At 39.1% G+C, this 16,775-nt stretch overlaps 1 protein-coding gene across 8 annotated transcripts in view; it reads left to right on the forward strand.

Annotated features, from left to right (window-relative positions):
- The window catches only part of WDR72 (WD repeat domain 72), a 218,622-nt gene that overhangs the window by 49,600 nt on the left and 152,247 nt on the right, over positions 1-16,775 (forward strand). For all 8 annotated transcript variants that reach the window (XR_012153995.1, XM_073303832.1, XM_073303831.1 and 5 more), the window contains one exon: positions 5,732-5,937. Coding sequence is in view for 7 of the 8 variants with exons in the window: in XM_073303832.1 (XP_073159933.1) it covers positions 5,732-5,937 (206 nt within the window). In the remaining variant the exon portion in view is untranslated. The remainder of the gene's footprint in view (positions 1-5,731; positions 5,938-16,775) is intronic.

Raw genomic sequence — 16,775 nt, forward strand, 5'->3', positions numbered from 1 at the left:
AGGTAGTTAGCACAGTTTTGCATTATTGAACCAATACAAGATAACTTCTTGGGCCCAGAGCACTAGAGTTCTGGGAAGACGCAATGCAACATTAAACAATTTCATTTTTTCTGCTATAGATAGTCATTCTTTAAGAAAGCAGTTTAGCCCAGAAAGTCAAACTGTTGTAGAGGTGAAATACAACACAAAAGATAAAGTGCAGGAAGAAGATGGAAAGTTAACGACTTAATGCAGTTCCTCTGCATATTTTATACTATGCTTGAATCCATTTCAAAAAGAGAAAACTGACTAGTATATGTTAAAAAACAAACAACCTATTAGCATATGTTGAAAATATGAGCAACTCAAAATAGCTCATAAATGTGAATATACAGTACCTGATTCTTTGTGGAATCACATAAGTTCTGACAGCCATTTTGTTAAAATTTGCCATTCTTTTGCAGTTTTCATGATATACCATGTTTTTTGCTTGCAAACCTGAATTCAGTCCCTAGCTTGCAGTAGATAATTTAAATGGTTATCTGGCTGTGTAAATTTGATTGTGACATAGTTCAATAAGTATTTAGTGATATAGAGTAGTAAAAGCTACTGGAGCTTTGACAAATTCCTGAGTGTCAGAAAAAAAGGGCAGTGTCATCTTCTGTCCAAGCCAAGGAACTTGTGGTCTCCAGGAAGACCTATTCTCTGCATTCTCCAGCCCCCAGACACCCAGCTCCCAATGGGATCCAAACCCCAAATAAATCCGTTTTACTCTATATAAAGCTTATACAGGGTAAACTCATGAATTGTCCACCCTCTATAACATTGATAGAGAGAGATGCACAGCTGTTTGCTCCCCAAGGTATTAATCACTTACTTTGGGTTTACTAATAAACAAAAGTGATTTTATTAAGTATAAAAAGTAGGATTTAAATGATTTTAAGTAATAACAGACAGAACAAAGTAAGTTACCAAGCAAAGTAAAACAAAACACAAGTCTAAGCCTAATACGTTAAGAAACCAAATACAGGAAAATTTCACCCTCAGAGATGTTCCAATAAGCTTCTTTCACAAACTAGACTCCTTCCTTGTCTGGGCCCAATCCTTTCCCCTGGTACAGTTCTTGTTAGTTCCAGCTCAGGTGGTAACTAATGGTTTTCTCATAACTGCAGCTCCCTTTGTTCTGTTCCACCCCCTTTTATAGCTTTGGCAGAAGGTGGGAACCTTTTGTCTCTCCGGGTCTCCAAACCTCCTTCTAAATGGAAAAGCACCAGGTTTAAGATGGATTCCAGTACCAGGTGATGTGGTCACATGTCCTGTAAGACCTCATTACCCGCTGGCTGGCACACAGGTATACAGGAAGGCTTACAAGTAAACAGAGCCTTTTACTACCAATTGTCCTAGTTAATGGGAGCAATCAAGATTCCAAGCCACCATTAATGGCCCACACTTTGCATAGTTACAATAGGACTTGAGAGTAATACTTCATATTTCTAGCTTCAGCTACAAGAATGATACAATCATACAAATAGGATGAACACATAGTAGATTATAAGCTTTGTAATGATACCTTACAAGAGACCTTTTGCATAAAGCATATTCCAGTTACATCATATTCACACTTATAAACATATTTCCATAAAACATATGGAGTGCAACATCACAACTATATTCATTCTACATACATATCCCTCTACTCCATACACACTCGTGCGCACACACACATCCCATCATGCTCAAGGGCAATTCAGCTGTCACATCCCCCAGGCCAGCCCCCAGGCAACAAGAGGGAAAGGACATATGACCATAGGCTCTAGATTTCATAGGTAGAACCCAGGAGAAGGATGAGTTTTCCCAGCATTAAGTGGAAGCCTCACTTTCCTGCCTGTTAGCTCTTATATCTATCTCTCCTTTCTCTGGGCAAAAAACTCCCAGTGTCCCAATTCTTCAAGTAATTGGCTCCCACATGGGCCCTTCAAGTTTCCCACAACACCCTTGGTTCTCTCTCAATAAGTGATAAGCTGCTACCCCTGTTTCCTCCTATGGAGTTTTTTCTCCTCCCACCCCATCTTCAGGTACAGGGATGCAGCCTCCACTCAACCAGCACAGCCTAGCTCTACTTCTGGACCTGCTGGCCCAGGGGAAATTTCACCCCAGTGAGAAGGGTTTTACCATGATCAAGGTCTTTCCATGGGGGTGAAACAATTCCTGGGCAGTCTGCCTGTGGGTCCAGAGCTGGGCTGTTCTGGGTAGGGGGAGGCTGAAGGCAGTAGGATAGGTCATTTCTGGTGCCCCCTTCTGAAGACTCCTGTGATAAGTGGGGAGCTGAGTCCTGGGGAAAAGTGTGGGATGGGGGATGAGGGAGGCAGCAGCACATTGTGGGGTGGAGCTGGAGGAGGAAACGGAAGGCACCTCTAGGGGAGATAGAAGTAGGAGCAAAAGATTGAGCGGCAAGGGCAAACAGGTGGGCAAGAGCAGCACATGAGGCTTACAGGGGGCAAGTTCATTCCAGAGGAGCTGATTTCAATGGGAAATAGGTATCCAACCTGCGAATGTGCTTTTGTAAATTCCACTTGGCATCTGTCTGCATCTTTGGGCATCTAAATCCCTTTGTAAATTTTACCCTTAATGTGACACACTCTGGGCCTCAGTTCCCCATTTGTAAAATGGGGCGATGCGGATATATTAATTGTTATAATGCCTTGGAGTCCCAGTCATGGACCAGGATCCCATTGTGCTAGGTGCAGAACAAACACAGAACAAAAGACAGGTCCTGCCCCAAAGAGCTTGTAATCTAAGTACAAGACAAAATTTAACCAATGGAGGCAGACTGACTGATGGGGGAATACCAGGCAACAATCAGACAAATATTGGTCAGCATGGTAAACCATGGTCTCCCTGCACCAGAGGCCTAAGGGTTGTCCACTTTTTTGTTGGCTTTATGGCAGAGGAGAGTTTTAAGGAGAAATTTGACAGACGATAATGAGTGAGTCTGTGGATGTTTACAGGGAGCTCCTCCCAAGTGTGATGAGCAACATGGGAGAAAGTGTGAAGGTGATTGTTTTGAAAATGTAACAAGTGGGCAATGGAGGCTGGCCTTCTGGCCTGGTTGGAGGCAGGAGGCAGCCTTTCGATACTGAGTAAGAGAGAATTCCCTACGTCTCAGGGTGTTGTGAAGATGAATGCATTAATGTTTGAGAAGTGCTCGGACTCTACAGTGATGGGACCCACGTGAGCACATAATTGAACAGACAGCTTAGCTTGAGGTGTTCGTACATAGCCTGATCATTGGGCTGTTCTTATCCTGGATCTTGGGAACGTTGCCATCCTTGCTGAGCTAGATAACCAGTACCCGTGATGGACTCTGGCTTTGGCAGCTTGTGGGAAGGGACTTAACTACTTACTTTTGAAAATAAATTATTGCGCCTGAGACTGATCTGTATTGGTAGTAACCCCACTGAAATCAATGGAGTCATACTGAGAGGAGAGCAGAATCAGGCCTTTGACTTCCCATTGCCTGGAATTTAAAGAAAGGCTCCATTGGCCAATCTAAGACATGGAGAAGATATTATATTTGATGAAAGGGGAGGGTGGGTTTTCAAAGAAATAAAATTTCAGACAAAATGAATTTAGTTTTTTTAAAAACACCTTATGAGATCCCTCAATCCCTGTCCAATATTTTTTTTACCAGCTGTTACTGATAGGACGTCTGTGTTACATACTTTTATTTGGTAGCAGTGAAAGAGAAAATTTGTGTTGGATAACTGCAGGCTACAAAAAATTCAGACCCAGAAACAAAAACCATTTCACATCAAATGGTTAGTACTTTTAAAATACCTTATGTCCTTCATCTCTGACATTTATTGGAAACTTGCAATTTCTATCAGTATTTCTTGTGATTTCTGCTTAGATGGGAAATACGTGGCATATACAAGAACCTTAGTTTAAACTACTTATGTAAATACTATATAATATAATTTGCATTTAGAACAAGTCAATTTTTATCCAAGATCAGTTTAAACATATACTTAGTACAGCTCACAAAAAAAGTACAATCATAGAAATATAACAAGCCTCTTTAGGTCATGAATACTCATGTTATTTTTTGTTTATTTGTGAGGTTTTAAAATTTATTTTGCATACGAAAGCTGGTTGAATTATGTGTTGCAAATAATGAGCCAAATTTACAGATTCACAGCGCCTGCATTATGCTGCTCTGGCAATGCAAAGCAGCAGTAAATCAGGCTTACTTGTCCCAATATGCCAGGTCTATGATGCTTTAATGCCAAAGGAGTAGCACAATGCAGCCAGACAATGAATCTGAATATTTGGTGCCAATACCGCCATTTTTTCTGTGTGTGCAAATAGTTCACAATTTGATCAATGTCCAATTACTTTTGCATGCCTGGACTCATGGTCTGAGTATCACGTGTATGGCTATAAAGGGGATTTTTAGTCCTCTAGGTGTGTAATTAAAGTCAAAGTCCAGCCCTTTTAGATAGTTGAGGCATTTTGGGGGTTTTTTTTGGACCTAACTTAAAAATATATTAAAAGCCAAATATCACTTACCTAACACATGTGAGCCATCTAATTGATCTGAAATCAGTAGAGGCATATGTGTGAATAAGGTTACCAATATCAATACCATTAGTGGTCCAAGATACCATGCAAAGCTTTTATTCTCTTGTATCATCTCTGGTTCCTGACAATGTTCCATCTATTTGTATAATCTAGGCAATTATCAATTGGAAGAATAAAATGGGAAAGGAGGTAATAGTAAATTAAGTGGTCACCTTTAAGAAATAATCATTTATAGGTGCCACACAGTGGTATCTGAGATGACTGCAGGTTTTCCTTAAGCTTAAAGACGAAAATACCGATGGTAACTGTGGTTAGAGCAGGCAAATGTTGAGTTTTAATGGTTAATACTCTAGCCAGAAGGGATTGTGGGTAGAAATAAAGTGAGAATAAAGAGGAAAATGGAAAATAAGATTAAGGAAAAACACAAGAAAGAAAAGGCAAGAGAAGAGACAAAGAATATGTATCATCTGGGGAAACAGAATTCTTGTCAATCTCTGCTTCCAGTTATAACAATCCAGGCACTGAGCCAGATTCCCTTGAGCCATGTAGATAGTAATATTAAAGCCAAATCTCTGGATCCAAACTGTCATAATCCTGACTATAACACCACTTTTTCAACTAGTAATGTTTATGAATTAAAAAGTCGTATATAGAGAAAAGAAGTTACTTGGGAATGTGGAAGAAAAGTTTATAGATTCCTCTTGTTGTTTGTAACCTAGAACACTAGAGGACAGCACTAAAATATGCCATAAGTGTTTATTATTGATTACAAGGTTCATAATAAATATAGTAAATACAGGTTTTGTTGTTAAAGAATAACACATGACACATTGATCTCACTGTGTAAAGTGAAAGGTAGAATGAAATGTTTTGAACACAGTAAGGCAAATAATATTTTTCTCTCCAGTTTTATATAGTGCATGCTTTGAAAAGGCCTTCAAAATGCTTTCATACATTGTACAATACATAATAAGTTCCATACATTCTGTGCCTGACAAAGTTGCAGCAAAGATTTTTGAGAATAAATTTATATCTCGTTAAATTAGGGCAAAATAAAAGTTAGTGTATTCTATTAATAACTAATGTGATTGCTGAAAATCTGCTGTAATTTTTATCTAAAATAACACTTCATTTTTAAAAACTTCACAAGCTCTTCTATTCTGTTTCCTAGGGACTCTAGAACGACATGAAACAGATGAAATGGCAAAAGCAATTCTTACTTCCTGTGAAGATTCAGAGTATTTAGTGACTGATTCTATACTTCCAGTCTCTCAAGATACACAAAAGCATAAAAATGCAGGATACAAATCCTCCAGCACTTACAAACGTGGCACAGTGTCCCACAATCTTACCCACACAGAAAAATCTTCAGCAAAGGTAAGAGTGAATGAGTAGAATATTAGTTGGTAGAAACTGATAGTGGTCCAAATGACTGCACCATCTCTCTCTGTGGGAAAGAATCCAAGAAGGGACCAGGAAACTCAAGATTTGTTGTGAAGTTTCCTTCATATTTTAATAGTGAAGGGTATGGGGGAAGGAGGTGGTGGCATTAGCCCCAACTCACAGAACAGAGAGGGGTGAAACCCACTTTCACCCATGGGGAAAACCCACAGAGGGCAAGGGCACTTGCACAGAGGCCCAGTGTCTGCACACTACTTTCCCTTTCACATCATGATAGGATGACTCTCACTATAGTTCTGCTCCCATACATTCCTATTGTCACTTGTTCCAGAACACCCCTTCTCAGGTGTTTCAGGAAGTTGAACAGAGATTTTATGCATATCTTTTTCCAGTACCATCTGCCCATCACAATGAATGTGTATTCACTGCATTCTTCACATATAGTATCCTAAATACAAGGCCTCTGTGTGTGGTGAGTGTTCATGGTCATGACTTTTTTAAAAAAAATAATGGACTTTGGGAATTCCATTCTTGACAGTAGAACAGAGCAGGTCATAACTGCTACTCCTCACCAATGAATGTAGACCGAAAATGTGTTCCTCAATAGTGGGCAGGAAGAGGAACACACAATATATGGAAAATAGACAGCCAAATGGTCTCCGTACTTCTGCTGAACTTCCTGTCTTTATGACTTGCAGTGCCTGGAAACCTTTTGTCCATAACTGGGAAGTTCTGTCTGAAAAAGGACAGCAGAATCAGGGCCTATCTCATTAATTTTTTGGACTTTTTATTTAATATACTTATACATTTAAATGTACAGTTCAGTTTAGACTGGTGCCTGGCAAACTCATTGTATTTATCTTTGACCTTTGACTGACCTCAGTCTGATGTCTAAAGTTCCTTTTGGTGCCATTTGCTGAAAAGTCTTATTAGAGCATAATCCTGCTGAGCATCTTGCAGGGCAGATGGTGCACTAGTAGGCTATTGACACAGAATCTGATTCTCACTATTGTATTATCAGAAAGAATGGCTTTTTCCTACATTATTTTTAGAATAAATAAAACAGAAACAAGTAGTATTAGGAATTAACAGTGAAGCTTGATTTTTTTTTCTAATGCATTTTAACTTAGTAAATTTAACTGAGTGGTCAGAAGAAAAATTACTGTCCCTTGTATAAAAAACCGTGATTTTGAGCTGATTATGAAATGGGTATCTTAACTAGCACATTGTGGCTGATTGCAATATATGATCATTTGATAGCTTTATTATTCAGAGCTGATGGAGATGAAATAGTACAGTAGTTCTATAAACATGTTTCTTAAGCAATCACTTATCAGTTCTGTAGTGTCCCATTTTTTCACAGTTTATTTTTGATGGTCAGCAATAAATTGCATTTCTGTTGTCCACTTGTAAATCTATTATTGAAAAGGAAATTATTGATGGTTTCTCCAAGTCTGCCAAAAAAGCTTGATTTGTATTGTTTGTTCCTGATGTGTATTAAATGTAGATATCGTGGCTTGCATTTTTCCTCTGAGATTCACAAATGGAAGGGACTCCCCACCCATGAAAACCCCTCACACAACAAACTTGTCTTGTCACTTCTGCAGCACTTCCACCCTTCCTCCAGACAGCACAGAGGATGGTCTGCATATATGGTTTGGGAAGTGCTGGAGACTGCCTAGGGCTGGGTATGGGGTGGGTACACTAGAGGGCAGACATGACTAAGGAGATCCCCTGGCAATGCAACTCCAGAAAACCACTGAGAGCCACAGGGGGCCAGAGAGGGTACAGAACCTCTTATTGCTGACCCTCATGGGGAAAGAAATTCAACAGATTTGGGGCAGGACCAATGTCTTTTTCTGTGTTGGGGATGAGGTGATGCAGCGGATCTCCATGAGGACGCAGCAGAATGTTTCCTCGCAGAGAGCCTCCTCTTTTGGGTTATATTTTGGGAGATGATGATCTGGCCCCCTATCTTTAAAATAATTAATTACTTGTTATAAAATATCCCTGTAATGGTATTTTTTTTTAATGTAGGAGTCTTTAATTCTTCATAGTGTTCACACTTGTCACATCAATTCATAACAATGTTTTAAAATAATCTTAGATTGCAGTCTACAAATAAACGTTACGGGTGAAATCCTGATCCCATTGAAATCAGTGGGAGTTTTGACATTGACTTCAGTGGAGCAAGGACTTCTCCCCACATTTCTGTCAGATTAACATGAAAACCGCAGAACACGAATATCTGAATGGCAAATGTGATCTTTAACAGGTCTGGGTGTGGTCATGATTTCTTAAATTGCCTGTTTGACAAACTATTCTTGAGAGATCTACTGGCAATGCCAAGTTTTTAATAATACGCCAGTTTTTACCAGCAAATAGTGAATAGGACATATTCTGTTTTCACCTTTTTCTAAAATATATTTAATTATCAGTATTCCAGTTTACATTTTGCCTCCATCTTTTAGCATGAAAATGTGTGAGATAGGCTCCAATTCAAAAGATGGGTACGAAGAATCGTGAAAACTGGAAAAGCAGGAGTCCAATCCTGTTTGCCTTATTCTTGCAAGTTAGTCCCAGTTTCACACAATGAGACTATTCACATGAGCAAGGCAAGCAGGATTTGGCCCTGGTTTTGTGTTTTAAAGATGATAGTATATTCTATTAGTAATACTATATGATAAAAAATGTCTGCAAGTTAATGAATGCACATTTACCCCATGCTCGGAAGAAAGGAAAAAACTCCTCATATCACAATGCGACTTCAAAGGCTTTCTTGTATCAAAACATTTGTCATCATGTAAATCACAGATACAAAAGAAGAATGCTTTGATTTCATGGTGCTTTGGCCATTTTAATTCTTTTATTGTACTGCACGTGCCAGTGGGAGTACCAATAACAGAAGGGTGTGACCAATGCAGTTAACACAAAATCCATATTAATGTTGTCAAATACCCTTGATGTATTTAAACAGATTTTAATTATTTTCAACGTCAAAAGGCCTGAAATATATAGCTGAATAGTTCTTCAAAGAAAGCTTTAGTTAATGTGTGAATGTAAAACCTCTAATAAAAATGAAACTTTTATATTGGCCTTAGTCATTGACATAGGGTATTCATCAAGTCAGCAATTTGTGTGGCAAAGTGCCATTTGAATAGTGTATTGTTAGAATACTTATGGTCCACTTGACAAGAGCTCTTGCTGTAAATAGTGCAATTTGACTCCAGCTGTTAAAGAGTGGCTTTGACAGCAGCCAAATAGAATGGAGATGCTTTACTGCACCGCAGAAAAATCAATATTGGGCTCTTGTTCATAGTAACCTGCTTTTTTCTTTTCTGCAGATTTATACAAGACTATCTAGAGTTTATAGGTGGAAGTTTAAATATTATTTTAAAAGTGGCTTTGTTTTAGTTTCAGATTAAAACTGGCAATAAAAGATACAAGTGTAGAGTTTTAGTATACAACAAGGTACTGTTTCTAACACTGGTACATATTTAATCACTATTATAACTCCATATTATTTGGTCTCTCCTGCTCATATAAATGGATATTAGGATGTAGATGCATAAGTTACTTAACTATTCTTTTGATAAAATGATCCTTCATTTCTACTTATATTTTGCCATCTACTACCCCCAGGATTCTTCTTGTCAATTCTCTTTTCGTACCTTTTAACATCGATTTCTTTGTCATGGTGCCCATGGCAACACCACAGATGTTGACAATATGTAGTGCCATTGCAGATTTTCCGAAAGCAGACTCTTGCTGGTGCTGAACAGTTTTCTAGCAGTATTCAGTGACACAAGGTTGCTATGATACCTGGCTGGTAGCAATAGGTATTGAATCTCTAGTCTTAATTACAGTAGACTCTCCACACAAGACCTCTTCATTTATTGTGTTTTTGAACTTTCGTTATGCTTTTAAATCAGAGTTACTGTTAGAACCTCAACTGCAGTTTAATTAATGTGATAATGCAACTGTCTTGACAATTTACTGGTCTTTTCACTTATTTAAGAAGCTATGACTAGAATGTCTCATAGACGAACATAATGAGGAAGACGAGTTAGCGTTGAAAAGTTTGAAAAATAAACCAAATTAATCCTTGGTGTAATTGTAGTAATTGGTTCATTGAGTTACACCAGGAATGAACTGACCCATTTTAGGTAATTTAAGATTAACTTGTGCATTTTTATGGATATAATAGTGACACCAAGATGCAGAGAGAAATGCACGCACCCACACATATATATACATTTTGAACATGTTTAGTGCTTTATATGTTTCACTGAACAAAGATTTCTGAAAAAATGTTGATCTTCTATTGCTGACAAGGCATGCAACACTGAATAAGCTTTACAAAGAGTCCAGTGAAAATATCTAAATGTCCTTTACAAACATAATTTTACTTAGTGACCATTAGATTTTATTGTGGATCTATACTATTATTGTAATAATCACAAGTAGAGGTGTTAAGTAACAACCATTGTACCTTTTAGGAAAGAAGCCTTTAGATGCTATAAATTGCCATAATGAATATTGTTTGTTCCTGAGGAGACTTTTCATTAATACATTTCTGTATTAATTTGTGTATGCTACCTTAAATATCTACAACACTACAGTTTATGTTCCTAGATAGAAATCTCCTGCAATGGAGTGGTATTTTCACTAGGGGAGCCAGAATTTGCTTTTCTTATATTTGTGCAAAATTAAAAAGGGACAGATATTCCACAGACTATAGAATTAGTGTGTAATCATAGCAACAAAATTGTTATCACCTGCAGTTGCTTTTATTGTGACCACACTTATACTGTGACTGCACACACAAAACCAGTTCAGAATATAGAAGAATATTAGATAATTATTTGTTACAATACCTAAACATTCTAATAACATTCTGTGATAACATTCTGAACTGGTAGCTAGAAATAACATTGTTAGTTAAAGGTTACTGATGAGCACCAGTTAAACTTACTATTTTTCATTAGGATAGTAAACACTAAGGTACATTTCAAATAGCAAGAAACAGGAATGGCAAGAAAAAACATGTTGAGCTAGCTGGAAACTCCTGTTGTTTAATTTCTATCTCTTATGTTTGGAGAATGGCAGTGTGATGGGGTGTACCTGATCTTTGCGGCTCCCCACAGAAGGCCTTGCAGTCCTACTACACCAGGGGTGGGCAAACTTTTTGGCCTGAGGGCCGCATCGGGGAATAGAAATTGTATGGCGGGCCATGAATGCTCACAAAATTGGGATTGGGGTGAAGGAGGGGGTGAGGGCTCTGATTGGGGGTGCGAGCTCTCGGGTGGGGATGAGGATCAGGAGTTTGGCGTGTAGGAGGGTGGTCTGGGCTGGGACAGAGGGGTTTGGAGGGGGATCAGGGCTGGGGCAGGGGTGCAGGAAGGAGTTCAGGTTCCGGCTGGGGGTGTGGGTTCCGGGATGGGGCTGGGAATGAGAGGTTTGGGGTGCAGGAGGGTGCTCCATGCTGGGATTGAGGGGTTTGGAGAGCGGGAGGCTCAGGGGTGCAGGCTCCGAGTGGCACTTACCTCAAGCAGCTCCTGGAAGCAGTGGCATGTCCCTTCTCTGGCTCCTAGCCTTGGAGTGGCCCGTGACCCTCAGAGTGGGGCCATGCCACGGCTTCTGGGAGCTGCGTGGTGCGGCCCCCCAACCCTGCACCCTGGCTGGAGCACTGGAGCAGGGCAGAGCCGCGTGGTCTGGCCCCCAATCTGGCGCCCCAGCGGGAGCTCGCAGTCCGGCTTAAAACAGCTTGCGGACTGTAGTTTTCCCACCCTTGTACTACACACTGTCCCAGGAAGAGGCAGTGTAGGAGGAAGGGAACAGTGAAGGTGGGTTCTCCAGGCCTACCTAGAGAGGCTTCACCTGAGCATGTAAATTGTGACTCACAGAGACCTGCTCCTCCAAGTATTAATACAGTGTAAAGGACAACAGTAAAAACAAGGCACTGGAGAATAAGACCCTAGATATTTACTCAGCCTATTGAGAGACCATTTATGTATTTCTGCAATATTTCTCTTCGATATTATATTGAAGAGTTATTTAAAAGACAGATGTTCCGTGTGCTTTTTCTCATGCGGGCATCTAACTTGATTCTGGTTTGAAGCATTAAAAATGTGGTGGTGGAACTTTTTTTTTTTTTTTAATTTCATGGAAATAATTCGGATGTTGTTGATAGCCCCTGTGGAATATTTTAGACCAGAAGATAGTACTCCTGCGTGCAATCAGCTGTATTTTTCCATTGTGTGTGCTGTGTGGGAACACTCTTTATGGCAAATCTTTCAATTACCAACTTGACCTGTCTGCAGGTTTTGTTAGAAACAACAGCTATCAATATCCTTTTCTTTGTTATGAGCCTTGTATCTTGATTGTCAGAGAATGGAGTGGTGTTCTTTGATTGACAGAGGTGGATGAACTCTTCGGATTATATTCCACCTTCTTGATGGTTGACAAAAACGAAAGCCTTAGTAACTTTGGGCTCCTGGCCCTTTAAATACTTTCCCTGGTTCATGTTCAGTTAGTTTAGGAAAAACATATGCATGCATTTAGATGTTTAAGAAATTCTTGAGCCCCATTGCTCCTTGTATCTATTCAAAACAAAATAATTTTGGCCTTAGCGGCAGTAAGCGAGCCATATATATGAAATTAAGTATTGCCTTGAGGATCTTGCAGGATGTTTTCTCCTGAAATTCCACCCCAGAACCCGGGTTTGGAAAGGCTCCTTACATTGTACACTTACACCTCCTATTATAAGCAAACGCTAGTCACTTGCTATCAGGTGCGTGCTGTGATCTACTTAACTAAACTCTCACCGTGTCTGAAAAGAAAAATAGTGCTAAACAGGTTTATATGTCCAAATTAGTGTGCTTGTGCACTAAAATGTGACAGAGCATTGTGGGGTCCCATATTCTTTGTGTCTCAATGGTTTCCATATCCGATTTGTTCAAATTGAAAATAAATAGATGCCTCTTCTAACTACTGGCACTGCAAACTTACCCTGGGCTTTGACAGTCTGACCTGGTTCTTTCCCAGAGGTTTTGTGGGATAAATTAAACCTTCAGATACCTGTATGCAGCCCCATTGTGTTCACATTATGCCCTCATTGACATCTTTGCAACTCCGTTAGTCATCAGTGGAATTACAGAGGTGTCAGTGAGGGCATAATATGAAGATGTTGGAGTTGCACAGATGTAGCTGTCAACCTAGTTAGTAACTCTTTAGGGTAAAGTCACATTTTCAGGATCTGATCCTGTAGTCCTTATTTATGCAAAATTTCCATTGTCTCAGTGGAAATTATATTCACAGGACTGGGTCCTTAAAATCTCCAATTGACTATGTGAAATATGTACTTGGAGCACCCAAGACATCATGTGTTATCCTATTGGAGCCCAGGAGTCAGCCATATCGAGTTGACTCACACAATTTCAATTCCTGTGAATCCTTTTCTAAGCACTATACACTGTTCCAGTACCGTCAGCCTTCTTCTAAACCCACCTTGGCAGCATCTCCAGTAGTTCAATATTATTCTCCTAAATATCTTAATCATAAACTGACCAGTCTCCTATTACATCCATATCAAACGAATAGTGTTGAGGTTCACCAAATTTTTCCCTCTTTAGTAGGTCACTTTAGCAGTAGGTTTGTCCAATTGATCCATCAAGGCACACAGGAGACATTCAATCTCATTCCTGCCATACCTACCTAAGTGATGTGTAAAGTGTTTGTTTGAAAAGCCAGCTAGTATTTAATTTGACTGTCACCCACCTCTGGGCCCTGTACAGAATCTGTAGAAATATATTCTAATTGAAGCATTGACCTCAGTAGTGAAGGTAGGTTGCCATACTGAGAGAAATAAATAGCATATTAAATATTAAGCACATTAAATTAAATATCAACCAATACATTTTCAATCCCAACATATGATTGAAAACATCCCAAACGCTTTCATACTTTCTAGTCACGTGAGGTCCAAAGCTTTGCAGTGATAGGGAAGCCAGTGTCCTATTTCCAAATAAATAAATGGACCCTCAGTCTATCTGGGTACAACTCTAAACTCTGGCACAGTCTCCTCCAAGTACAAGTTTCTTTGTTCTCTCGGTCAAGGGGACTCTGTCCCCAGTTATAAGGAGATAAGCTTGATCAGTTTGTCTGAATAAGACAGAAGCTGTTGTCTATTTTCATGTGTATATATATTTCTTCTTGATACACCATGGAGAAAGGAAAATTCAACCCTATTCCATGCTGATGAAACACGAGAACATTTATGTTTAAAAGTCTGAAGGGCGATGTATACACTAATTTGTTACTAATTTTCCATTTGGAAGTGATCAAAAATTATGACCATGAAAGCCATATGGAATAATAATGGACCTTAACAATATTTTGATTGCTGGAAATTGCTTCCCCTTTACCACGAACACCTCTTATCACTAGCTGTGGCCCAGTTCTCTAGCAAAACTCAGTGGGGCTCTGACTTCGCCCCAGAACATTGTGATCCTAGCCTAGTACACCCTCAGTGCTCCATCAAAAGCCATGGATGTAAAACGCAGAAGTGAGTCTCAGTTATTCTAAAACATATGCCAGGGGCTGGAAGAGAGCAGCTAGCAAAACCAAGAAAAACACCCTCCACCCACGTACTTGAAAGTGTGGTGTAACTAAATATGCCAACTTCTTCTGTATCATACACCTGCTCCTTGGTAACAAAGTTACATCAAAATAGACATTCTTTTATCAACGTGTAATTTTACCAGCTAATATATCAACAATGAATTTGGCCTTCATTCTCCATAGGGAGAGAGTGTCTGTAGCAGTGGGAGCTGTGGGTGATGACACACTTACTGGTTAGTACTAGTGGATAAGCTGGAATTTCCCAGTTTTCTTGGGCATGACCCCAAGTTGGGAGAAGCACAAATTTGACTTGGGTCAAAGGGCATTTCCCCATGCTGGTCTACTTCTGTCTGCAAATCAGTTATGTTTTAAAATATTGTTTTTTTATTAAATTTCATACTAGTTCAGTGCTTCCAGTGTACTAAAATATATGAAGAACTTCAGAAGTCAAGTATAACATAAAGCTATATGATTACAAAATCTCATCATCCAGTGAAGATTTATGCACCTGCTCAATTTTACATACTCTGTGCCATTGACATCAGTTGGACTATTGTGTAAAGTTAAGCAGCTGTATAAGTCATTGCAGGATTGGGGCCTACATAGTAGGTTTCACCTACAACCAAGATATCTCAGAACATCATACACTAGAATAGAAAAGGAAAAAATTGCAGAATCCAGTTAACTTTACATATTTATTTACTTAATGCTCAATGCTTAGGGCTAATATTAAAACATAAGTGTCAGTCCTGCAAGCATTTAAGCAGGTGTTTAATTTTCTTTTTGGGAGTAACCCCATTGGTCGTAATAGGGCAAATCCCATGAGTAGAGTTATGCAAGTGTGTAAGTACTTGCAGGATCAAGACCATATTTAGCTACCTATGCACTGAGAAGCCAGTGCTATCAAACAAATTACAATACACATAGCTTGTGGCTTAAGAGCATTCAGTCCCTTAGGAGATATATTTTCAAAAGCAGGTGTGAGCACAGTGGCATTCAATGTTTGTACAAATCTGATATAACATATTTCACAGGTTATGTTAACTTACGTCATAATGTTGTCAGTGAAAGCCATACTAAAATTGCAAGGTGATTGGTAATCACAAGGAAATGTGTTTTTAATCTGTGAATAAGTTCAGTAAGCTTCATTTAAAAATGTAACGTTTTCTTTCTCTGTGGTTGTGGTACTGTGGCTTTTATGCTAAATATGGGAAAGTACCACATTTAATATAGATAACTGGGGCAGTGAATGTTTGAATTTTTTACAGTACCCACTGTGCAAAAGAAAATAATTCCTATTATTTTTGAGTTTGCAGAAACAGTGCTAGACTGAAACAAGAAAATATAACAACTCGTTTTAATTAAAATGTGTTAGGGTTACTCTTCATGCTGTATATTTTAATGTAAGTAGTTGTAACGCGTGAGGTCCTCCACTATTGTTAATTGTTATTGTTACATATTGATGGGGAGGTAAATGTAAGAGGGCATAAAATGTGCTTTCTGTTAATATGTGCTGGGCTTCTTAAAAACCGTTATAGGCTGTAGCCATCGTGGGATTGTTTTACCAGGCTAAGTCCTCAAAGAGCAGTGATAAGAACATGGGGCTCCCTCTTTTCTTCCATGAGTGGGTTGTAGGTATTAGTTTGAAGCTATGCTGGTGAATATCAGTGTGCATGCATTCTGCTGGGTCTGATAAAGGAAGCTCCTTAAGTGTGTCATAAGTTTACTTCTCTGCTGTATGTATGTATTTTTTTTTTTGGTTTTTAGTTCATATGAGCATCACATCCCTTCTCCTCTGCCGCCCTTTTGTGAGCAAAGTAAGACTCTTAACTGTGTTTGTGCAGAATCCCTTTCCTTTTAGGGAAAATAATGTTTTATAAAATAAGTTTGTGTCAAATCAGACTGCTTTTAAAGACAGTCGCTGAGTTGGCATTAAAGAACTAGACTAGACTAGATTACTTAGGATTGTGTCCAATAGAGCACAGCTACAGCCTTCTGCACTGCATAAGCAATGAAAGGCTGCAGTGACTCACTCAACAAGTTGACCTGTCCATGGAAGGGAGCTAACCTGCTGTAGAAGCAAGCTTGAAAAAAAACAACCAAACCCTACAACTTCATAGTAGGCGGTTGTGAAGCTTTGTGTGGGGATGAGAGACCATGTACATTAAAACAAATGTAATTCATTTTAGTTC

The sequence above is a fragment of the Lepidochelys kempii genome, chromosome 10 (genome assembly GCF_965140265.1).
Source record: "Lepidochelys kempii isolate rLepKem1 chromosome 10, rLepKem1.hap2, whole genome shotgun sequence".
Taxonomy (NCBI): domain Eukaryota; kingdom Metazoa; phylum Chordata; order Testudines; family Cheloniidae; genus Lepidochelys; species Lepidochelys kempii.